Genomic DNA, 26,729 nt, shown 5'->3' with positions numbered 1-26,729 from the left:
TGGTCGTGATACTGGGCCCCACAGGGGTGAAGGGGAGAGAGAGATGCTACACCACTGGGACGTCCAGCTAAGAAAGAAAAATTGGCATTCAACACAGGTTGACAGCTCGTTTGGGGAAGTCAGTGTTCCATCCCCATTCCCCACCAAACTATGCAGATACTGTCCTACTCTCTTTTCTCACTTCTCTTCAATCAGCAGCATCTGACTCCTTCTCCATTTCTACCACCTCAATATGTGAACATTCACCTCTTCTCCCACCCCAGCATCTGCCTACATCAGCCACTTCTATAAGCCCCAGCATCAGCTTTTACAGCCATATTTCAATAAAGTTGTCATCTTTGAAACCTAGTCACAAATGTGTTGAGTTAGACCTGTAAAATGCTTTATTATTTTCTATTTTAATTTTTATTAATACAGAAATAATGAATCATAGTATAGATCACCCTGTCCTGGAGGACCACCAGGCCAGTTGGGTTTTCAGGATAGCCCTAATGAGTATGCATGGAGCAGATTTGCATGCCTGGCACCTCCATTATATGCAGATCTCTCTCATGCATATTCATTAGGGCTATCCTGAACACCTTACTGGCCTGGTGGTCTTCCAGGAAAGGGTTGGGAACCACTGGTATAGATAACATTGTATAATATATTTACTGTGAATTAAACATCCTTATCAATTAACTGCATTAAGAGTTTGTTATTCTAAGTGAAAGTCCTGTTTCAAAGGTACTGATGAAATTGCTGGAAACTCAAGAGATTCCTTTACTCCTGTGTGAGAACATTAGGGATTCCCAAGAATGAACTCTATTTTCTTTGGGAGATTATATAATCAGTGGCACATTAAGCACTCAGAGCTGAGGAAAGAAATATATTCTCTCACAATCAGTTCTGTAACTGAAGAAAAAGGTGAACATAGAAACTGAAGTAAGTAAGCGAGCGAGTCCAGAGCCGAAATAAAAAGAGTAACATCAGGTTCTGCAGGACATAATTGAGATGTAATAAGAAATGTTTGTACAGTAGATCTCAGTATTGGAACAGGGAGAATTCAAAAAGGCACGATGATGTCCATTATTAGAGTAACCCCGCCCCCCCAAAAAAACAAAAACTACCCTCTCTCCCTTTAATCAAGTTGTGCTGCTGAGAAGCACAAGCTAAAAAACAAGCCAGCCTTATGATTTGAATGGGCAGCTCAGCATTTAGCTCACACTGCTCGGCAGCACGGCTTGATATAAAGGGTGTGGGGGTGTGTGGGTGTGGGGGGGAAGTGTGCAATAATATTTTGAAAGACTTTTCACTTTACAAATAGTTTCAAGTTCAAGTTTCAAGTTTATTAGATTTTAATATACCGACCATCAAGCAAATATCTGGACGGTTTACATTAGATTTAAAAAATTTACAGATAAGAATAGAAACAATTGAGAAAAAATAAAAAACAAAAGATATTAAATAATTAAATAATGTATAGTGAACATTAACGACAATAACAAGACAGACTTGACAGTGAGGAGAGAGGGAATGGATGGGTAAAGTTACATTGTAAGTAAGAAAAGGAGAAAGAGGGATTAGGAAGAAACATGTTGGACGGGGATAAGATATATTGAATGTTTAAAAGAGCAAAATTAGATTGAAAAGAATTTAAGAAATAGAAACTGAAAAGTGAGAAAATCCCCACCGTCTAACTGGTAAATTCTCAAATAACTTTTCAACAAGGTGTGATAATGTTAGAACACATTTTTCTATTCTATCATAAATATAATGTCATACATATGAGGGGCCGCTGAAAAGTTCTCAGCCCAGCCAAGAAAGTCGGGGCAGTCTCCATCGAGGGCTGTACACTTACCCCCCTGTTTTACTAAACTGTGCTAATTGTTTTAGCTCACATTTAGCGTGCGCTAACTGCTAACGCATACATAGACTAACATGCCACGCATTACCATTTAGTGTGTGTGGTGGGTGCACACTAATATTTAAGGCGCTAAAAAGCATAGCGCACCTTATGAAAAGGAGCCCTTAATCCAACAATTTTTTCCATTTTATTCATTCTGTATTTTTCCGATAGAACATAAAAAGTGGAAAATCGCTGGACTAAGCCCTCGATGGAAACTACCCCAACTTTGTTGGTTGGGCTGAGAACTTTTCAGTGGCCCCTGGTTTACATGAGATAGAAAGGGCAGCGAAAAGTAAATTGTGTACCATGGCATTTGTTCACAACAGTCACAGAGACATCTTTGCATAAAATACAGGTGGAATTCTAGAAGGGACAATATATAATTGTAGGCTTATAATATATAATTGTAGACAATATATTATTGTAAACTTATTCTGACTAATGATTTAAGAAAAAAAAATATAAAATAAAACTGTACAGGACAATAAGCAGAAAGGTTGATACAGACATTAGGATGGACAAAATGAAGGCAAAAAGAAAAAAAGTAACAGAATAATAAAAGGAAGCATAGAAAGATAAATGAAGATACAGTGGGAGGTGCAATCATGAGGGAATGTGACGCAAGTACTTTTTCTGGAATATAAGGGGCAATAAGGAAAAGTTTTGATGCTTATGTTTATTTATTGCCTTTTTGTTAACAACCTCCCCCCCCCCCCCTTTTTTTTTTTTTTTTACTATGCCACAGTAGAGGTTTCTACCATGGTACAGAACGCTAAATGCTTCAATGCTCATAGAATTCCTCTGAGCATCAGAGCAGCATCAGAACATTTAGCACTCTAGGCCATGGTAGAAACCTCTACAGTGGCTTAGTGAAAAGAGACCAAAATGAGGCACTGTAGAGGACTAACAACAATGGCTAAATAAGTTCTACTAGAGGGAGAATGGGGAAGGAAAAGGGTGGTCAAGAGGCCCAGAAAGCATGAACAAACAAACCTGTTCCAGAGCAAGCAATACCTTGACTAGCAATGATTAGCAAGCAGTACCTTCAATGGTCCTGGTTATTGAGGACCAAAAAGCACCTGATCTGTGTGAAAGGCTTGGTAAAAATTCCAAACATCTGCTTTGAACTGATTGTAATGTATCTTCTGTTAGACTAAAATGCAACATGATCTAAAGAAAAAGGGCTAAATATGATAGGCATCTCCAGGCAAACTTTGGAGGAGCAGACAGAAAATCATTCTCTGTTATAATTATCTTGCCTATATTGAGGAGGAATGTGGGACTGCAAGGGAATGTAAGAAATAAGTAGATCAGGTGGATGTGTAAGGGAGCTGGTAAAAAATGTTTGATGCGTCAACAATTGAATTGTGAAGTAAGCAATGGGGAGCCAACATTGACTAACAGAAGAGTAGCATTTCCCAATCTGTGGGTATGAAGGCAGCTATACTGTTCTCCCAGGGGAGCTCAGAATGGTTTACATGAATTTATTCAGGTACTCAAGTATTTTCCATATTTATCCTTTGTGAGCTCACAATCTATCAAATGTACCTTTGGCAATGAGTGGATTAAGTGACTTGCCCAGGGTCACAATGATTAGTTTGGGTTTGAACCCACAACTTCAGGGTGCTGAGGCTGTAGCTTTGACCACTGTGCCATGTTCTCCCCCTTTGGTAAAATTATTACAATAGTCTAGAAGGCAGAGGATTTGGTACATGTATCAGCACTACTTCTATTAAACAAGTCAGAAGTTAGTCAATGCTTCTTCTGAACATAGTCTTGTTGGTTTTAAACATATGTGAAATTATCAAATTCCATTTTTGACCTGTATCTTTTATCTAGATGCGAGCTTTATAGAGCAGAAGGCCACTCTTATGTGTATTAATACAATACCATATAAATTGCAATGTGATATAGAATTGATACTAATAATAGGTAACATAGTAACATAGTAAATGACAGCAGATTAATACCTGCACGGTCCATCCAGTCTGTCCAACAGTCACATTCATTATCAAGGCAATGTTGAACAAACAATCCAATATATTATTATATTTTACTTGCTAGCCTTGGCTTTTACATAGATGTGGTAGAGTTCGTTACCATGAGCCGATGAGGTAAATGTTCAAATTCTCACAGAATTCCAATGAGCATCAGAGCATTTACCTTCCTGGTTCACGGTAGAAAACTCTACCATGGCTTTGTAAAAGGGGACCTTAATTCCAATATAAGATGTCCTCCCCTACCTGTAACATATGTAAAATCTGTACTCAGAGATATGAATGTGTAATAAAATGCAAACTGATAAAACAAAAAATGTCAAAAGTAAGAAGCCAGCCGTTATACAGGACTTAAATTTCTCTTTTTTGAGAAGAGTGGATAAAATGGAGGGTGAAATGAAAAATGTTTCTGAACAAATTGCTTCTCAGTCCCAAGGCTTATTTCAGCATTTGGAGAAAGTAACAACTTTGAAGCAAAAAATGGAAGAGGTACAGAATCCGGGAGTAGATTTGATAAGAAATAAGACTTTTATCCAATGAAAGATTGAATATTTGGAAAATCAGTTAAGAAAGAATAATTTGAGATTCTTAAATTTTCCACACAAAAGAGGCACCAGTTATTCTTGGCCTATATACCAAGAGTGAATGCTTTGAGGTCTAATTTTGTATTGAAGTTTCCTTGTATTTGTATTGTATTGCTTGAGGGTTCAACTTTTACTTTTTTGACCCAAAACAGATATTGGATTTTCTTGTAGCTAAAGAGGAGATTAAGGTGTCTATATGACTCTCCAATGAGGAGAGAATGCTGTGATCCGGCTGAGATATTAATGTGGGGGAACCTCCAGGGAAAGTATTTTGCTTTTTTTGCTTATTGATTATTATCTCATTTCTGACAAATTGTGGATTGTCTTAGAATGATTTTCTTTCTTGATATCTTGATTTCTTTTTGGTATATTACTGAAATTCCATTATCACTAACCTCTTACACTGCCTCTCTGATATGAAAAACTGGATGACAGCCAATAAACTCCAGCTGAATGCCTCAAAGACTGAACTACTTTGGATCAGGAAAACGAACACTACTTTCACACTATCCTGGGAATCCACCCCCTTAACAGCAAAAGACCAGGTACAAAGTCTTGGAATTATACATGATGGCTACCTGTCATTCTCCGCCTCTCGTCTCGCAGACAGTTTCCACATCTTTTTACTACCTACGCCAACTGCAAAGGATCAACCCTACTTCCCAGAAACAGACTTAGCCCAACTGCTATATGCTTATGTACTCTCTATACTAGACTACTGCAACACCCTATTCAATGGCATTGCTGCAAGAGATCTAAAATGCCTCCAAATAGTCCAGAACTCAGCAATTCGACTCCTATACAATCTCAGCTACCATGACCCAATTACTCCAGCACTCTATGCAGCTCACTGATTACCAGTCAAAAAGCGATGCATCTTCAAAGCCCTTATCATAACACACAAGGGATTCTACAAAAAAACCCAGCCTACATAGCATCCAAGCTATGCCTATACACCCCTAACTGCCCCCTTCGATCCAAAGCAGAACAAAGACTCAGCATTCCTGCAGGGAGATCCCTCTGAATGAGTATGGCATACAAAAGATCCTACAGCCATTTCCTACCTCAGCTATGGAACTGACTACCCGAACATATCAGGTCGCTAGACTCACTAATGACCTTCCGCAGAGCAGTAAAGACCTTCCTCTTCCACCAATTGGGCCATTAAAAACTGCCTCCTCAATATACTTCTCCTAGTACTCTTCGCTATGACCAGCCTGGTCTCTAGAAAAAGCTCTGTTATTGTCTACTGTAATCTATTTGTTGTCATGACTAGTCTGTTTTCAAACAATTGTGAATGTTTACTTGTAACCCGTTCTGAGCTTCTGGAAGAATAGGATAGAAATTGAAATAAATAAATATTGAAGTGAATGTAACTTTGAAATGTTAGAAAAAAAAAAGTAGAAACTTGTGACATGAACAAATGAGCAATTAGAAAATTGAAGAACAGGAATGGGGGTTGACGGTAAACTCATACTACCTGAGCTATGTACAGTTAAAGGTGGGTTTTGAGGATGCAGAGATTTAGGCCTTTGAAAAGTGGTTATGAGAGCTTAGTTTAGTCTCAGTAAGAGAAAAGTAGAAGAGAATTTCTGAATGCATAATTTTATCCCCATTTACTTTCCCATACATAATATGAAGGAATGTGTGATATTGCATAGCTAGTTTTTATCTTATTTTAATGTTATTCTTTTTTCCAATTACAGACTTCTTCAATTTTTTTTTCTCTAATTAATTTTCTCCAAGTCTTGATTTGAAACTGAAGTGTTAATTGTGGAATTGTCTCATCTTTGGTCTTCAGAAACGGACACTTTATTTTACTGCCCATATGACATGTTTTCCATGGTGCATTGTTTTCATTGATTTCTATACTAAGATGATTGAAATAGAATCGAGAAACCAGACAACAGTACTTGAATTTCTTCTCTTAGGCTTTACAGAACATTTGGAGCTAAGAGGCTTTCTTTTTGTAACATTCCTGGTAATGTACACGATAAATCTTCTTGGAAATGGAACAATGATTTCAGTAATTGCTGGTAACTCACATCTTCATACCCCCATGTATTTCTTTCTGTGTAATTTATCTTTGGTGGACATGTGTTTTAGTTCTCTCACTGTCCCCAAACTGTTAAATAACCTCATTTCTGATTCCAAGACTATATCTTTCTCTAGCTGTATTGTCCAGCTCTATTTCTTCAATGTCTTTGGTAGCTCAGAATGTGTGATTATGTCTATCATGGCCTATGACCGTTATGTTGCTATCTGTAATCCACTGCATTATGTCACAACAATGAACAAGAAGGTATGTCTGAGTATGTCAATTGCTTCTTGGATCATTGGCTTTTCTAATGGTTTGCTGCACACACTGTTGGTATGCCGACTTTCCTTCTGTAAGTCCAATGAGATTCAGCATTACTTCTGTGACCTTGCACAGATGCTACAACTCTCTTGCACAGACACTTCCATTAATGAACTAGTAATCTTTGGAGAGGGTTCAACGCTAGTAATTTTACCCTTCGTGATTATTCTGATCTCCTACATTCAAATTATCACTACCATCCTGAAGATCAAGTCCACGGGTGGAAGATGGAAGACCTTTTCTACCTGTTCCTCCCACCTCACAGTGGTAATACTCTTCTATGGGACACTTATTTTTATGTATTTCAGGCCTTCTTCCAGTTATTCCATGGCAAAGGACAGGATCAGCAGTGTGGTATATAATGTGTTATCTCCCATGCTCAATCCATTCATCTACAGTCTAAGGAACAGAGAAGTGAAGATAGCACTTAAGAGAGTCCTACAAAGAAAAGGATCTTCTTCCAGTGGGTAAACATTGACCACAGAAGGAATACTTGCATCCATTATATAAAAGACTCATGTTTCCTTTCTGTCTCATTTCTCATTCTGTTTCATCTTAGATTTGATTTGCATCTCATAGGGGATGAATGATTGAAAGGGTCATAAATTTTATCCAGTCTCCTCCTACCCCAGAATGTCAGATGCATTTGACTTCTCCAAGACAAAGGCAACACAGTATCTTAGCTTCATATTTTAAAGCTCAATTAAATTGATAGTATAGTGGAAAATTATCAATATTAATAATCTAATAAACTTTCAGATATTTAGATTTAAATTGTTTAAGAAGAGAAGCATTAGAGGAATATAATGAGTCTCCAGTAAAGGCAGAAAGAGGCCATTTCTTTTCTATCTCTTCCCTGCAGTGTTGTGTGTGCTTAGTACCCATAGAACTTTACAGGCCCGCTGCAGTTACATTCAAAAGCGAATTTTTGGAGGCTCCATCATCGGTGACGGGGTCAAAGAAAAAAAAAAAAGATAATCTTACTGTGGACTTTTCATTTGAAAATATGCAAAAGTAGATCTCAGTAGGGCATCATGAACCCATATATATTTCAATAAGAAAGTATGCAGGTAACATTTGTGAAAACTGGCATAGGAGTTTATGAATTTGTAATATGCAGAAATAAAAAAAAAAACAACATAATGAAAAAAACCTTTTTTTATTGCACTAACAATGTAATTTTTGTTTAGCTTTCAAAGGTAACTCCTTTTTCTTCAGATCAGAAATTTAGAGCTCCTTTTATCAAGCCGCGCTAGCGGGGTTAAAATGCGCAACGTTTCATCACGCTTTAACCCCCGCGCTGGCCTAAAAACTACCACCTGCTCAAGGGAGACATTAGCGGCTAGCGCTGCCGACGGTTTAATGCATGCTATTACACGCGTTAAAGCGCTAGTGCGGCTTGATAAAATAAACCCTTAGTCCAATAAAAAATGTATTATTTCTTTCCTTTATGTTTTTATTTCAATTCTTCATATTACCTTGAAGAGTGGACTAACGTGGCCACCACACCATTTCACTCAAGAGGAGTTTGTAAATGAAATCTGTGGACTTGCATTTTTGGCCCATCCTCAGTGTGAAAATTGTCCCTAACAAAATACCAGGACTATCTTTAGGGGAACCTTCTTTGTAGGTAAGCAACATTTTACCTACATAGAATCCCGTTGAAAAAGTTTCTCAAAAATTCACAGATTGCTCTAATCTTTTTTCACTGTTGTTTGTCTTTAAATAATAACACCACCCCTTGAAGAGGTCATATGACAATCCCTCAAAATAAGGGGTAGTGGCTAGATACATGTCAGCAGAAAAAGTCACCAGCAGTAATGAGTTGAAGGGATCAAAAACTTTATTCAGAGATTAACCATAAAAAGTGTACCAGATAATCTATTAGGTACAGTAGTCCATAAATCTGAGAACTATTATACTTAGGATGAAATAATCACATCAGCACTCTTCACTTGGAAATTGATCACTAATTCTTAAAAGCTTTACATTGATATCTACAACTTACTGAACTTCCTTGCTCGCTCGTGCTCTCACTCGCTCGTGCTCTCACTCACAGACACACATGCATGCACACACTTACTTACACACACACACACAGAAAACAGTTTTGTTAGATTTATTAGCATAATCAGACTTCAGCAACACTGGCTCCAACAAGGAATAAGGTTGTTTTCTTTTAAAAACAAAATCAGACTGGTTCCTTTGAACAAGGACTAGGAGCCTTTAGCCTAATAGCCTCCATACCCTGGATGGTACCAATATTCATTTAATCCTTCCAGTATCATCCTCCACCTCTAGCAGGTAATTAAAAGAAAACACAAAAATCTAATCTAATCTACTCTAATCCTTAGGTTTGTATACCGCATCATCTCCACGTTCGTAGAGCTCAACGCGGTTTACAGTAGGAGAAATAGGAAGGAACTACAACAGAGGGTTAGAGGTAGAAGTGTGAATGTGATTGTTCACTTCTGAAAAAAAGGTATTCAATATTTTTCTTTAAATTTCCAGCCTTGCTAAAGCACACACACCACTTGCATATCATTCTTCCCCAAGGGTTCTTCATGTAGAATTTCCAAGCAGGCTTGTTTTCCTCTGTTAAGTCTGTATCATAGGTCATTCCCACTACTCCTTGGCAGACTGACTTTTATATGCTGGATAAGAAGTTTCTGGAATGTGCCCACCCTGTGACACACCCTCTGTTACTCAGTTTTCCCTGCTTTAGGCTTTCCCATGCACCTGGGATAATTGAAACTCCATTCTCTCATCCCTCCCCATGGAATACCAGCCCAAGATTTCCTTCCTGGAGGAGTGTGTGGTGCATTGGTTGGAGCTACAGCTTCAGCACCCTGGGCTTGTGGGTTCGAACCTCACATTGCTCTTTGTGACCCTGGGTTACTCAGTCCTCCATAGCCCCAGGTGCATTAGATAGATTGTGAGCCCACCGGGACAGATAAGGAAAATGCTTGAGTACCTGATAGTAAAAAAACACTTAGATATTCTTGATAGGCAGTATAAAAAAAACCTAATAAACTTGGAACTGTTCAGTGCTTCTAAACAAGCTTACACATCTTAGGTCTACCATTAGTAAATTCCACTTATTGGACCCTTGCCAAGTTTTCCATTCTATATTTCCTTCCACATTAAAGCCACAGCTTATCCTGGATTCCAGGGTGATGAAGGAGGACAGGGATGTTCCTACGATATTTCACTTATCACACACACAATAAACCCATCTAGACTGTGTTCCATTTTGAATGTGGAAATGTTTCTCTCACACCACAAATGGTCATGAATCTTATTTAGAAAAAGGCTGTTAGACTTTATGCTACTTTATAATTTTTTTAATAGTTTGTGTTGGAGAGGCTGTCAAGTATTTGTGATGTTTCTTCAGTTCTTTAACAAAAAAGACGAAAAACAATGTATTATCACAAATTGGATGACCAAGTCAAAATAGATGTATTAGTCTAGTCTAAAGTTAATAAATATATACTATTATATTTATTTTCTTTGAATTCTACAGTGGTTAGCATATCTGGGTTTTAAAAAAAGATTTGGACAAGTTGTTGAAGGAAACATCCATAGTCTGCTATTGAGACAGACATGGGGTAAGTCATTGCTTGCCTGGGATTGGTGACATGCTACAATTTTGGATTCTGCCAGGTACTTGTGACTAGAGAGTGACACAATAGCCATTACCACAGTAATCACCGGGGTAATGGGGCCCGTGTTGGGACATTGCCTGGTATTACCATGGAATTGATGGCCCACTGTACACTATTGTTATGGGAATGGGACCCAGTATTGTGGTGATATCATGGTAATGAGGAACAGGTCTGCCAAACAGGGCCTTAGGCCTTTCCCATTTGTTTGGTTTCAGTTTCAATGGCACATCATTGATCAGTACACTTTGAGATCTGTTTTTCAGGAAGGAGACAAACTATCGTAACCCAATGTCTCGGATATTAATTTCAGAGAGCCATGTAAGGAGGAGAGGATGCTGCACTGAGATCCAGCAGCACCAGAAGGACATCATTACCTTTATTCATGATTTTCCAACAGTCATCAATGATGTTGAAAAGGAAGTTTTCAGAACTGTGGAATTTCCTGAATCCTGATTTGAAGGTGTATAACAATCATTGTTTGTTGATGTCAACTTCTTATGACTCGGGGCAAATCACATAACCCTCCATTGCCCCAAGTACAAAACTTAGATTGTGAACCCATTAGGGAGAAAGAAAGTATTTGCATATAATAAATGCAGATTGCTTTGGTTATATCCAGAAAGGTGGTATATCAGATCCATAAACCCTAAAATACTGACTTAGCTTTTCAGATTGTGGAATCATACTTTACTTGGCAAAAATAAGCAAAGGCAAAGGCTGAGCAGGTGGATGACTCCGCCCCACCCCCCGAATTTGCTGATGAAGCTGGTGAAGGGTCATACACTGCCTGGAGGTGCTTTGCTTGGCCCAAAGACTGCTGACCCAGAATATGTAACTGGCCAACTGTAATTAGCATAAGTTGCAGCTGTTTTGTCAGAGGATGGAGGTGCAGTAGGAGCAGGCCGAGTAGCTGCGTCACCTCCATGAATAGAGCAGCCAGTCAGCTGAGAACCTCTGGCACCAGCTCCTATGTCTGCATTATAATATGGATGCATTGGTCACAGCTTTGGAGGCCACAGAGGCTCTTGCAACTCCGAAACCCACAGCCTCCTCAACAGCAGCCACAAGGGACTGGGCAACTAGCAGCTAAATGGGACCAGATAACCCAGGTTCCTTTGCTGGGGCTTGTGCCAAGAATCAGCCACAGCAGAGCTCTCCAAGTGGCTGGATTTTCATGGCGTTGCAAAGGCAGCAACCACCACTCATCAGAGGTACACCAGCGGCAGCACATAGGACTCAGACACTGTATCTGAAGAGAGAGAGGGGCAGACTCCTCAGTGGGTGCTCCGTTAGGGGGTATCCCCCTGAACCCAGAGAGGATGTGGAAGATAGAGGAAATGTGGAAGAGAGAGGGACAGTGCTAAGACTAAAGGGAAGGTGAAGTAGGTTGCCACAGACATGTTTCTTTATACTGGGCAGGGGGCTTGGAGGTGTGAGCACTGGGGAAGGGTGGATTGAATTTATGTGTCCTGGGGTATGGTTTGGGGGTAGGGATGTGCTGGGGAAGGGAAGATGGGTGTATGCTGGGTAGTAGAGGTATTGGGGGTTTGAGAGGTGTTGAGCACAAATAAATTGTATAATCATATTTACATGAAGTTGTTCTAGATGAGTCTTTGCCTGGCATGGACCCCTTGTTGGTATACATCCTGATTAGCTCTGTGAGTTGGGGGCAAAGATAGGGCTCCTCATCATTAGGATCTAGTGGCTGCTGCTTGGTTGCTAAAGCTAACCTGGCAGGGTCTCCCTTCTTTTATGGGCCAGGTTATGAAGCATGCAGTAGTCTATAAAGAGTTTTGCCACCTTCTCATGGTCCAGACATTTGAATCTGTTTTTGAGCTGACCAAAGGCACATTAAATAATGGCAGGGGTGTTCTTCTGTCACTAGTTATACTTCTCCTCTGTCTCATTTTGGGGTTGAGCAATGGGGTCCATGAGCTATGCTTTCTGGATGGAAAGAACAAGAAAAAACAGGAGTATAGTTAGTCTTTGGAGGTGGGGGAGCTGTGGGTCATGGATCTATCTAGAAGGGAGGGAGTGTGTTGAAGGATAGTAGGGTAGATATGGGTATGGGGTTTATGAAACCCCATGCTGTTTATCTAGGAGCCAGCACTGATGACATCCCCTCAGTTGAATCTCCAGTGGATTCCTGAGTGCCGGAGGATATAAGCATATAAGCATCATAGATCAAACCTGGGTAGTAGTCATGCATGTCCACTTTCTCCCCTTTGGCTTTGCATACAACTTTAATGCTCATGGAGTGGTGGGCTTTTCTGTTACAGCAGGTGACCTCCTCTGCCTGGAAGATCATGGAAGTAGTTTCAAGGTCTAAATGATCTCTGAGAGGGGCATCTCCTTCCACCTTCCACCCCCTCCACTCTCTTCCACCTCCAGCAAATCTTTAGCCACCAGTGCATACAGTGCATCCATTATTCTCTCCTCCCACCTCAGGTGTGATTTACTGTCTCCCAAAACACTACTTTGTGCACCTATACCTACTACAACTAGTGAGACCCTCCCTAGACTGAGAGCACCCAGAAAATCACTCTCCCACCACTGGCACAGTCTTTAGACATACACAGCAATGGCAGAACTCACTCAGTTTCCCCACACCAGCACGCATTCCTGACACACACAGCTTCAATACTTATCACGCCCTCTCCAACTCACAGCAGTCAGGCCAGACAGAGCACCGTGACTGACTGGGAATGGACAAACAGTGGAACATAAGAACATAAGAATTGCCGCTGCTGGATCGTTTTTTTGTTCCTGTGTCCAGGTTGAAGTGGATCATATTGTGATCACTGTTTCCCAGCGTCCCTTCTACTTCTATACCTTGTACCAGTCCTCGTAGTCCATTTAGAATTAAATCCAGAATTGCATTTAGTCTCATATTTTCCTTGACAAGTTGTTCCAGGAAGCAATCGCCAACAGGATCCAGGAACTTGGTCTCCCTACTGCAGCTAGAGTTACCTAGGTTTCAATCTATCCCCGGATAATTGAATTTGCCCATGATAACTATGTTGCCTCCCTTGCATTCATGTTTAATCTCGTCTATCATTTTTCCTTCAGTCTCTTCGGACTTCCCTGGAGGTCGGTAGTAGATGACGATCTTCGTATACGTTCCATTTGTTCCTGGTATTTTGGCCCACAGAGACTCTTCCTTATTGTTCATTTCTGGCGTGTTCTCTCTGGTAGACTCAATTCCCTCTTTTATGTATAGGGCAATACCCCCACCTTTTTGTCCTACTCTGTCACTGTGGTATAGCTTGTATCCCATTAGCACAGTGTCCCAGACGTTGCCCTTGTTCCACCATGTTTCCGTGATGCCGATCATGTCTAGGTTATCTTTTTCTGCTATAGCTTCCAATTCCCCCATTTTATTCCTTAGTAGGAGACAGGCTACAAGCAGGTAAGGAGGGGTGGTAGAAGGAGTGGCTGGGGTTCTGCAAGATATCAATGTGGAATCAAAAAAGTGGCAGGCAGGGCATGTAGGTAAGAGCACAAAGGTTCAGATTGGGTCACAGATAGAAAGGTAATACAGCACTCCGCAATTCTCCAGTAATTCTCACAAATGCCTACTTCTCGCTGTCCACTCACCAACTCAACCAAATCTTTACTGGGTCAAAAGACAGGTTTGTTCTTCCCATGGATGCTTTTAAAGCAGTTCTAACTCTGGATGTTTTTACCCTCCTCCTACCCCCCAAATGCATTTTGCTATCTTTCATGGTAGGGAATGTCCATGTTATAATACTGCCCATATCACACCTATGTCATGCCCTTTGGAGATGTCTTAGTTTTGGTGACTAGCAGCCTTGGATCCCCCCCTTTTTTTATACTGTATATACTCGAATATAAAATGGGATTTTTGGGACAAAAAATTGGCCCAATAATGGGGGTCCCTGTTTATATTTGGGGTCAATGTCCCCTCCCAGAAATTTTTTTAAGGCTGCCACAACCAGGCTCTGCCCCTAATTCCCTCCCTGCCCTAGCCTCATACGGTACCTTATCTTGGCAATCCGCGATGGAGGTGCAGCTGGCAGGAGCAAACTTTCCAAGTTCCTGCCCTGCTGCAAACTGATTGCCGTGAATTCCTTCGGCCGCTAAGCGACAGGAGCGTGATTTGGCACTACTGTTCGGTACTGAGTGGCATCCTTACTGGCTGCCGCAAATTCTCGTGAGTCTCTAAGTTCCTTTGCACTTAACTCAATGTGTCTGTTGTATATGAGTAACAGGCATGTTCTCTTATGAGTTTCTCTTTTGTGATTTGAGGTGCTACAGAAATGATAAAAACAATTACTAGTAATGGTACCGGTGCCATATGTTATTTTACCTGTGAATTAAATAGCAAGAGCAAAGAAGTAAGACCACCATGTATCTTTGAAAACACTATTTTTAAATTATTTCCCCCTTCCTTTTCAGATCATGCCCAAATAGTCATTTAGACTGTAGCCTATAAAATTCCAGTGATGCTGCAAGGGACTGTATGAATTCCCTTTCTTCTTTGCTTGAGAACATCAGGACTCACAAAAATTAGTTTAACTGTTTTCAAGAAAATATATAACCACAGTAAATCAGTCAGCAGCACTCAGAGTCTAGGAAAGGAAGTCTCTGAAAGATGCTTAAATAAAACTTTAGGTAATATATGAGAAATATCAGCCACAAATCTGGAATCATTTTCATCACTGAAGAAAGAGGTAAGAGTAGTGATCTGGTGCTAGAATTGCAAGGCGGAGGGTGGGGGGGTGTTATTGGGTAGGATTAAGGGTGTCAGGTCAAAAGCGCGCCGGGACAAAGGCGCGCCCAGACAACTGAGCGCAGCGCGAAGGTGCGCACCGCTCAAAATTAATGTTTTCAGGGCTCCGAAGGGGGTGTGTGTGGGGGGAACCCCCCCACTTTACTTAATAGACATCGTGCCGCATTGTGGGGGCATTGGGGGGGGGGTTGTAGCCCCCCACATTTTATTGAAAACTTCACTTTTTCCCTGTTTTTAGGGAAAAAGTTAAGTTTACAGTAAAATGTGGAGGGTTACAACCCCCCAAACCCCCCATAACGCCGGCGCGATGTCTATTAAGTAAAGTGGGGGGGTTCCCCAACAAAACCCCCCGTCGGATCCCCTAAAAACAGTAATTTTGAGCGGCGCGCACCTCCGCGCTACGCTCAATTGTCTGGGCGCGCCTTTGTCTTTCGCACCGTTGTCTATGAACCAGGATTAAGATGCTTTAGAAAAGTTGTGTGTGGTGTCTTGAAACTGGAATCACAGGAAATAATGAAGTGAAGGGCAGAGTTGCCTGTTGAATGAAACTTTGAAAAAGAAATGTGCCTTAATTTTGGGATTGTATGTTGAAAGTCTCTTTTTCCCTTACAAGAAGTTGTAAATATAAGAAAATCTTAAAACTTGATTGGCAAAGTTTTGACAAACAGGCTTTGGATGGAATGAGAGTATGTTAAATCTAAGTGTTTCATAAATAAAGTATAATTAACATTCTTACAAATAGTAACTTGTATATCACACCATATCAAGCCTCTACTATTTTGGATGTCAGAGAAATGCAGGTAACCGCCAACCCATCCCTGGGCTTCCAAGCAGGACCATACCAAGATGGAATGGTGCCCTGCGCAAAACACCCTCACCAATTCCTTCTGCCCCATTGTGGCTGCACCATTTACCCAGACCTCCGAACAACCCTGCAATCACGTCATCTTGAAGATCAGAATATCTGTGGAAAACTGAGAGAGACAAGAACCTTGATCCAACTATTGGATCCATGAAAAATTACAAGCAAAAATCAAAGCAGGACGGGGGTTAGAGGATAGATTGTAGGAAAGAAGACTAGGACACTTACACTATTGGGTAGGAAGAAAAGAAGGCAGAAAAAAGGAAGGAAGGAAAAAAAGCATGGATATGGGAAGTCAGAGGAAAAAGTGTTTGGGAGGGAAGATATTGAATGAAAAGATGAGATCTGGAATGGTTCTGAGAATAAGAAAGTCAGGAAAAGATGAGTTAGGTGGAAATATGGGCAATGGGAGCCTGAGAGAGGCTAGGGAGATTTACTGTAAGAATGTGAAGCAAAGAAAAGAATGAAGGGGAAAACAGTCTGAATATAAGAATGAGTCAGTGAGTCTGAAAAGGAAGATCAGATGTCAAAACAGAGGAAGATAGAGATAAACATACATGATGACATAGGAATTGAATGGGTTGTGTTGCCTTTGCTGTCTATGAATCGCTAATGTGGTTTTGTAAAAGGGTCCTAAACGCAGTAGAAAAATATGACATTATATTTTGTCATTTGCCCAAAACAATGTGCACCAAAAAGGTGCATTTTTTTATTTCAGAAAAAGGACATAAAATGGCCTGATAGTAGAATCACTACACATGCCCAAACTACAACACACGTGTAAACTTATCCAAATGTGCACTATCTTCCGTTCACCTGGTGTGCACCATTTCCAAACAATGTGCACTGCTATCAACAACTGACCAAACATTAAATTGAGCAGAAAAAAAAAAAGAAAATTTCTGTAAATAAGATGGAAAATGACATGAAATGAAAATTTTCTGGATGCCTTTTGCGTTGAGTGAAACAATAATTTCATCAATTTGATTTTATTTGGTTTGATATGTACTACTTAGTAACTTTACGGTGTTTCTCTTAATCTTTGAACTTTATGAGAAAACAAATAATCAGTTTGCATTTATTTATTCTACCCCACTCAGGATTTTATAGATCTTTATAACACCCCTCAATCTTCTCTTCTCTCAGCTGAAGAGCCTCATCCTCCCAAGCCTTTCATCATACAAAAGTCAGTTCATTTCCTTTCTCATTTCAGTTGCCCTTCTCTGTTATATTTCTAATTCTGCTATTTCTTGTTTGTGATGTGATGATCAGAATTGCATAATTCTCAAGAGGCAATCACACCAGGGAGAGATAAAGAAGCAGTATGATATTTTTTGCTATATTCTCTATTTCTTTTGGCCTCTCACACAATGTGTAGAAGAATTCATCATGTTGTCCACAATGACATCAACTGACTCCTAACATTTAAACACTCAGTCAGTAAGTTGACAAAGTCCTTGTTGTATGTACAGTATATGCATACAAATGGCTTCTTATGAAATAGAAACAGGTATACAACTATGCAAATTCTTTTACTACGCAGCAATAAGCATTAATGCATGCTTACCACAGCTAAAAATGTCTTACCGCATGGCACACTCAGGCATCCTGCAGTTATTTTGGGACTGGCACATGTTAACCACATGATAAAATGTAATGGGGTGGGTTTAGGGGTGGAGAGTGAGTATGCTTTGTACTAATTAGTTAGTGCAGCTACATTGCTGTGTGCTAACTGATTAGCATGTAGTTAACATGTGAGCCACAAAATAGGAAGCATTATGAGCTCACTAGTTCATGCACTCATTGAAAATTAGCGCATGATTATTAATATAGAAAGTAGAAAAAACAGCCATTTTCCTCTGAGGTAAAAATGGCCGTCATGTGGGGAATGACCCATAAAAGGACATGCTAAATGCACTCTTTGCTTCAGTTTGGTGGTGTGTACTTTGTTGATAGGCATGTACAAGGGTAGGGCATAGGCAGAGTTCTTAACTATGCACATAGATTATAAATTCCACTAATCTGCATGCAAATTCGATTAATCTAGGAGTGGACATATCTGCGAGATAGGCATGATTGATGCCATTTAACAGCTATAAATAGAAGTAATAATAATAATAATAATAACTTTATTTTTATATACCGCCTATAATCTTGCGACTTCTAGGCGGTATATAAAAATAAAGTTATTATTATTATTATTATTACTTCTATTTATAGCTGTTAAATGGCATCAATCATGCCTATCTCGCAGATATGTCCTCTCCTAGATTAATCGAATTTGCATGTAGATTAGTGGAATTTATAATCTATGTGCATAGTTAAGAACTCTGCCTATGCCCTACCCTTGTACATGCCTATCAACAAAGTACACACCACCAAACTGAAGCAAAGAGTGCATTTAGCATGTCCTTTTATGGGTCATTCCCCACATGACGGCCATTTACTGTAAGTACTGTAACTATGAGCAATTCAACATATCACTTTTCCACATAGTTCCCATGAAAGACAATGCTTTTGTTGTATCATTCAACTAACTTCTGCATTCCTGCAGAGAAGTTCTACAGCTGCTCCTGAAGCCTGGTGAGCACCACTTCCTTTACTTCATCATGCTTTGACTTTTGCTCTCTGAGACGCAGTGATACACACATGTCTCATCACTGATGACAATTCTCTCCATCTTCTTCACACCGGCTGAGGAACTGGGTCACAAGCTCCACATGCTGTTGCTTGTGCAGATCAATAAGTTGTTTGGGAACTCATCATGCACAGACTTTCCTAAGTCATCATGCATTTTGGCAAATGCAGCCCTATAGCCGATATCCAAATCTGCAGCCAATTGAGACACCAAGGCCTATAGTATCTGGACTAATTGGAGTCTTAGGCCACTCCCATGATATGCCAGGATGCACTGGGAAGGAGTCCTAAGGCCCTGATTGACCCAGGTAAATAAGGCAGATGTGTTGGGGGTGGAAGAGTCAGTGGTGTTAGTCATGAGGGAGTGGACATCCTTCCAGCCACGTGGATGTTGGGGTGTGGGGGAGTCCTGTGACACTGATCGTGGCAGTGATATTTCCCCCCAGATCAGCTGAACCGACAGGACTTTCTGAAGCATTTGCAGGCTTATATTTTAGGCTTCTGTCGCATCTCTAGGGAAAAGCGTAGAGATGCTTAAACTCGCCTAAGGCCACGTCTGGTGAAACCACATCCATGTTCAGCCTTCAGCAAGCTTAAGTATCACTAAGCGTCTCCCTAGACCCACAACATATGCCCACAGTGTAGGCTTCCTTCCTCGGGAGACTTTTTTTTCCAAAAGCATGGGTCATGTTTGGCTGCCAGACAGCAATAGGATGCCTACTGCTGTCTACAGGAAATTTTTGCATCAAACAATTGCATATCAGGCTGCTAGTTGGTATTCAGAACTGCGTATTTTGTTTGCTTCTTCGATTTCATATATGCATTTCCAAAAACTATTAAAGACATCTCTTTTTGTAAGATTCTTAGGAAAGTAAGAAAGATTATATTTCTCTTGTATTTCACTATGATGTACAGTCTCTTGATGATGTAAACTGCATCGATATGGAAGGTACTGCGGTCTAGAAATGTATTTTAATGTAATGTAATGTAATGTAATGACCATTTTTAGAATCACCCCCACGTTCTGCACAAGGACTAGCTTGCTACTCATATTGTAACTTAGATCTGTTCTTTTCATCTTGTTTAACTGTACAAACAACTTATCTTGAAATTAGCCACCCATCTGTTTAATCCAACTGACTCTGTTCTATTCATCTTGTCCTTATCTATTATCTGCATTTTGGCTCCTTGGCTATATGATAAGCTGTATTGTAGAAAAGCATAAACATCATATCTAAGTTATTTAAATGTTATGTGTGCTTATTATTTGTTTCATAAGTATTATGCTGACATTGTATTATATTTCTGCTAATTGAATTTCAGTGTTGTTAATAAGTATGCAGTATTTGTGAAACTATTTCAGGTAATCCTATTATTAAGTTTCAATGTGCTAATGTCAATTATGTTTATATGTGGTCATTTTACTACTGTGAAGTTGCTAACAAAAATGTAAGTTTTATGTTGAATTGTATTTGCTGTACATCACCTTGGGTGAATCTCTTCATAAAGGTGGTTCATACATCCAAATAAATGAATAAATCTGAAAACTGAGCCAAATTCTGAAGATTCCTAAGCAAACTGGACTTATTTGGACTTATTAACCAACTTTTCATGAAAAGATTTACCCAAAGCAGTTAAGCACCTCCCTTACAGGAAGAATGAAAAAGTGGAAACTCTAGAAACTTGTAGCTTGAGCATCTCAACAGTATTTATGAAACTGAAAGACAAAAGAAGAACAGGGAGGGTAAAGTCAGGTTGGATTTCAAAGACACAGATTTAGGATATTGAACTGCGGTTAGGAAAGCTTAAGTTAAAGATCAGCAAGAGAAATATACGTAGCATAGTAAGTAGGAAAGGTCAAATTCTGAATCTATTATTGAATCTTCATTGATATGGGTAAGGGAAATGCTTTTGATATGACACCTTTCTGTGGTACAATCAAAGTGTGTTACATATTATACACCAGTAATTCATCTTCTTAGATATTGTCCCCTGGATTCTGTAGTACTTTGAGTTGCGCACACAGATTTGGGGGCACAGAAATGAGAGGGTCAAGATTGGGTTGGGGGCATTCCTAGAATTTACATGTTTAATTACAGAATAAGGGAGAACTGGGCATATTTTGGACACCAGGAGTTGCACCACATTTCATTTAGTTCAAATGGACATGCCTGAAGTTAGACACAATTCCTGGGCATAAGTGCTATCCTGTAAAACGCTTCTATAAGTGCCATATCTAGAATAGCTCTCAGCGGATTTTTTTTCAGTGTTATAGTTAGAAATGTGTGATATTACTTGCCTAGTTTTTGTCTCATTATCTTACTTTTTATTAGCATTTATAAAGAGATATATTTTCTTTTTTTTAATTCTTTTTCAGACATTTTCATAGTTTCTCCAAGTATTCCCCTGAAGATGAAATGTGAATTTTCTAGAGATGTCTCACCTTTGACATGGTTCTTTTAATGTTTTGATTGATCTCTATACCAAGAGAATAGAAATGGAATGGGAAAATCAGACAGCAGTGTTTGAATTTCTTCTTCTTGGTCTCACAGAACTTGATGAGCTAAGAAATCTTCTTTTTCATGTATTTCTGTTAATGTATATGATGAACCTACTGGGAAATGGAACCATGATTTTAGTGATTGCTGGTAACTCACAGCTTCATACTCCCATGTATTTCTTTCTTTGTAATTTATCTTTTGTGGACATGTGTTTCAGTTCTGTTACTGTACCCAAATTATTAAGTAACCTCATCTCTGACTCCAAGACTATCTCTGTCTCTGAGTGTATTACCCAACTATATTTTTTCATTGCTTTGGGGGGAACAGAATCTCTACTCCTGTCTACCATGGCTTATGACCGTTTTGTTGCCATCTGTAATCCACTGCATTACATCAAAATAATGAGCAAGAAGGTATGCTTAAATATTTCAGTTGCTTCTTGGATCATCAGCATATTGAATGCTTTGCTGCATACATTGCTGGTATGCCGACTCTCCTTCTGTAAGTCCAATGAGATCCAGCACTTCTTCTGTGACCTTACACCACTATTACAACTCTCTTGCACAGACACTTCCATTAATGAACTGGTGATCTTCACAGAGGCCTCATTGCTAGGAATGCTACCATTCTTTATTATCCTGATCTCCTATATTCACATCATCACTAAAATCCTGAAGATGAAGTCAACTAGTGGAAGGTGGAAGACCTTCTCTACCTGTTCCTCCCATCTCACTGTGGTAACTCTCTTTTATGGGACAGTTATTTTTATGTATTTCAGACCTTCTTCCAGCTATTCCTTGGAAAAAGACAAGATTGCTAGTGTAGTGTACAACGTGCTGTCACCCATGGTCAACCCATTTATCTATAGCCTCAGGAACAGAGATGTGAAAATGGCACTGAAGAGAGTCCTATATAAAAAAAGATATTTTAGTGGGTAAACATTGTCCAAAGAAGATTTACTTACATTAATAACATTAAAATAAACTAATTTTTTCTTTCTTTCTAAGTGCTTATTCTGTTCCATCTTGGATTTGATTAACTTTGCATACTAACTGAGTTTTGGAAGGGCCTTAAGTTTTATGCAGTCTCCTTCTCCCACCATAGAGGATCAGATAAAGGGTTGTGGATTTGATATGCTGCTTTTCTGTGGCAGGTATGTTTTCATGTAAAGGCTCAGAGGCATGGAATGAGATCCCTCTATACATCTGGGAGCAAGGAAATTTATGCAATTTTAAGAAATTACTGAAAAAGTATTTGTTTGGTAAGATGAAATATGGGAATTGAAGCTTTAATATATTTGGAGGCACTGGTCGCTGAAATGCTTTGTTTGTTAGATTTGTTAATTGTTTGTGATGTGATAATATTATGTATGTACGTTTTGTAACCCCCTTTGTAAAGGGGGATATAAATCAATAAACTATAAACTATAAACAACTAAAATAGTTTAGATATGCTATAAGCAGGTACCTTTTTGTCTCTATTGTCCTCACAAACAGTTCTTTGCAGTGCTATGTGTACTTACCATCCATGGAGAAATCTTCCAAGAGGAACTCCTTGTCCTTGTCCTTGAAAATTCACAAATGTAGATGCCAATGGTGCATCTCTGACACATATATGGTTAAATTCATGAAATAGCAAAAAGGATTTGTAACCCAAAGGGACTAGAATAGCCAATACTGTCCAATACAAAAATAAATAAAAATTAGCTAAGCGGTCCTTTGCCCCTGAAGGAAGTATATGAAAAACTAAGAACTGGTCACCTAAATAAATTATCAAAATAAATAATAAATAATAATACAAGTCAATAAAGGACATCAGTATGAGCCTTAAATAGGTAACATGCGGTGTATAGGCTCAGGCTATTTCTCATAGGTGACTAGCACCAGAACCTCAGTCCAAATGAGAATCGCCTCATACATCATTAAGTCCTTTTAAAGTGACCGAAAGGTAAAAAGTGTGGAGTGCTAAGATAGGAAAAAACTTATTTTCAGGGGAAGAATCTTAATAAATAATTAAAAATAGAAAAACTCCCAAAAACATCACAATGTGAAAAAAATGTGCTTTCAGTCACTTTAAAAGGACTTAATGATGTATGAGGCGATTCTCATTTGGACTGAGGTTCTGGTGCTAGTCACCTATGAGAAATAGCCTGAGCCTATACACCGCATGTTACCTATTTAAGGCTCATACTGATGTCCTTTATTGACTTGTATTATTATTTATTATTTATTTTGATAATTTATTTAGGTGACCAGTTCTTAGTTTTTCATATACTTCTTTCAGGGGCAAAGGACCGCTTAGCTAATTAAATTCATGAAATGCCATCAAAACTATAGATTCCAAAAATTTGAACGCTAAAGGGCTCATTTTCAAAGCACTTTATAACTTTATAAGTCTGCATTGATAATGTGCCTCTAAACCTCTATTCTACAATGGCAGTTTCATGTGGTCTGAGCATATACATCAGATCTTTTATTGGGGGCGGAGAGGGGTTGCCCCACAGCCATTTGCAGTGTTTCAGGCAGGCACACTTCCTCAAGAGAAGAGTTAATTTTAATGACTCCTTTAAAGAGGCTTTTGCTTATTTGCTGTACTATCTTTATTGGTTAGGAGTCAAGTTGGTATGATGGTCACATATATATACATGTAAATGTACACTGTGGAGTAGATGCTATATAGAGTGCCAACATTTAGATGCTGGGAAACTTCATACTAAGAAGCTGCTCTATAATGGAAAGTATGTATGTTCTTTCCATTATAGAATAACAACTAAGTCTGCATTGACACATGTCCATTTAGACACCCCCATTTATAGCAGCTCAAAAGCTAGTATAATGCAGGTGCTTAAATGTGCCAAATGTTCATGTATCATGTATTCTGTAACTTGTGGACCACATTCTGGACATGCCCCTGACCCGCCCATGCTTCTTCTATGTCAACAACCTCTTTATAGATGTGTACTCTTGAATTTACATGCCCAGGTTATAGAATAGCAACAGAAGGCAGCTATGTGCACAGCTGCAAATTATGGCCTATAATTGGCTATGTCCAATTAACAGTCAATTATTATATTAATTTGCATGCATATACTACCCTTATTCCAAACAGGGCTTATAACTTTTGATAATAAGGGTCAAATTCTCCAAATGACTTCCCAAAGTTAGACGGAGGTAGGCGTCCTACCACCATCTAATAAACCAATCGTGATGAATGTTTTTTAAAAAAATGCAGGCTCCATTCTTAGGCTCCGGTCTTGTACCTACAGAGGTATATAGGTAAGCCTATGGATGGCTAAGGCTGGTGTGGGCATGGTTTGCGCTGGAAGTGGCCTTAGGCATAACTATGTGCCTCCATAGGCATGAGACTAGCCTAAATTTAAGGCACCTTTGTTTAAAAAAATTGTTTAAAAAAAAAAAAAAAGACACAATTTAGGTCATAGAGCCTGATGATGATTGAGACGCAGCAAGTGCCTGTTTTGAAGGTGACTGCCGCAGCGGGTATCACTTTCAGAATCAGGCCTTAAATGTCAATTTGCATGCTCTTTTTTTATAGAATCCGGGACATATATATTGTGACCAGTCAGACACAAGGCCCGCCAAGGTCCCAGTTAAGTCAGTGGAAAAAGTAAAAGGGAAAACCCGGAAGGGAAATTCCAAGATCTCCCAGGGTCATGTTTCTGTTAATAATGCCTTTGACCAGCAGGGGGAGCCTGAATTGTCTGAGGAGGAGTTAGGAGATCTGTGCACAAGTTGCCACCGGGGGAGCTCAAGAACCCCAGGCAGGTCTGCTGATTCACCCAGAACAGGGCACGCCCCTAGAGTATGTAAGCCAGTAGTAGAAATCAATCCGGGAGGCCGGCTAGGGAGGAAGTTCAGACCTTGCCTCCCTGAGGAACCACCTGGGCCAAACAGGAGCAATAGACCCATGCCTATGGAGCTAACAGAGACTGGGCAAGCTGAAGACTTGCCATTCCTGGGTGTGGAGCCCATGGACTATCAAGAGGCTTGTGCAGGCTGTGAAACTGATTGTCCTGAGCCCATGCAGGTGGACTGGGCCTCAAGCTGCAAACAGTGAGTGTGTATTTTTGACTGTTTGCTGTTTGGACTATTTTGGATGTTTGTTTTTGGAAAGCTAGGAGTGTGATTGGATAGAGGTTTTGTTAATACCCTGGGTGGGATTTTGAAGGCCATACCTGTGGCTTTATTATTACAAAACCTGTGTCACTCTCCTTTCCTGGCAGTCACATAAAGTTGCCAGAGGCTTTACTTATTTTCTTTAATTACTGTGAATTGTGGAAGTCAGTGCATTGAACTGAATGCTGTGAAAATTGAACAAGCTGCTTGGTAGTAGGCTTGTTGGCTCTGAGGAGAGCTGAAGACTCAGCTGCTTTTGTGGCATTTTTGCTTTGCTGCTGTTTTGGTATTCTGACATTTTTGTAGCTGTAATTATGAACTTCTTACCTTTATGAAGGAATGAGTAAAATTGAATTATTTTCCTATGAACTTCAATTGTTGTGCCTTTGATTTTTCTGTTCCTGCTTAGTTTCAGTCCAGTCCTGCAGGGTGACTCCATCTCGGGTCACACGCTGGTGTACTACTTTTGTGTAACCACTTGGAGTGCTGTAGAGTTTCAAGTTTCAAGTTTCAAGTTTATTTCTGCTTTTGATAAATCGCCTATTACAATTTCTAAGCAATGTACATAATATAATAAAATACAATAAAAAAATTTGACGTAGTAACAATGTATACTTATTATGACTAACATGAAAGAGAGGGAAGCGGGTATAGTTACATTATAGGGTTTGTTAAGTAAAAAGGAAAAAACAAAAGGTAGGGTACTGGGCTACAGTGTGGCTACAATATAAATGCTAAAATTATATCTAGGTGCTCTTTTGTAAATATGTGCTATCCTCAAAATAAAAGATCCCACCATTATAGTATCCTCCTCCACAAACGCCCACCACTATAACCTTGAACCTCAGCAACACCATTCTGTGTTCAATTCTTTTCATTATACAGAGCTTTACATGTTAAATTGTCACCAGATCTTATATTTAATTTTCCATTATATTAGGTATATTTTAGAATATATAAATATTTTGCAATAACTTATTAGAATTATTTCATTTTTAACTAGTACTTAGCTTTTATATGTAGTCTTAGAGATATTCTACACCAAAATATTTTGCAGAATGCTTTATCAAGGCAAAGTCTCTAATAATATGTTGCCACCTCTCTTGACCACTTGTTCAATAAAGATCAATAAGGATCCATAAGGAGCCTTCCCTCCTAGACCCATCCATTTTCTGTACTATCCCCTCCACTCAAATCCCAGAGAACCAATCATCTTAAGCTCCTTCCTCTCACTCCCTGGTCTCAACCATTTCTGCTATGTCCCTTTCCCCTAGCCACACCCCTAGTCCCATCTATCTTTTGCCTTCTAATATCTCCTGTTCATTCTCCTCTCTTCATGTCCACTGTCAT

The 26,729-nt window shown here is 39.4% G+C and overlaps 2 protein-coding genes across 2 annotated transcripts; both read left to right on the top strand.

The window, feature by feature from the left end:
* Positions 1 to 6,345: 6,345 nt before the first annotated feature.
* LOC117368613 (olfactory receptor 1361-like) lies at positions 6,346 to 7,299 on the top strand. Its single transcript, XM_033962345.1, has one exon. It carries the CDS (start codon positions 6,346 to 6,348, stop codon positions 7,297 to 7,299), a length of 954 nt encoding a protein of 317 aa, XP_033818236.1.
* A 13,943-nt stretch (positions 7,300 to 21,242) lies between these two features.
* LOC117368602 (olfactory receptor 1361-like) lies at positions 21,243 to 26,521 on the top strand. Its single transcript, XM_033962334.1, has 2 exons — positions 21,243 to 22,156; positions 26,491 to 26,521. Exons 1-2 carry the CDS (start codon positions 21,243 to 21,245, stop codon positions 26,519 to 26,521), a joined length of 945 nt encoding a protein of 314 aa, XP_033818225.1.
* Positions 26,522 to 26,729: the final 208 nt, after the last annotated feature.

Source organism: Geotrypetes seraphini, chromosome 1 (assembly GCF_902459505.1).
Source record: "Geotrypetes seraphini chromosome 1, aGeoSer1.1, whole genome shotgun sequence".
Taxonomy (NCBI): Eukaryota; Metazoa; Chordata; class Amphibia; order Gymnophiona; family Dermophiidae; genus Geotrypetes; species Geotrypetes seraphini.
Note: the sequence above shows the minus strand (reverse complement) of the source record. Positions and strands in the feature narration are given on the sequence as shown.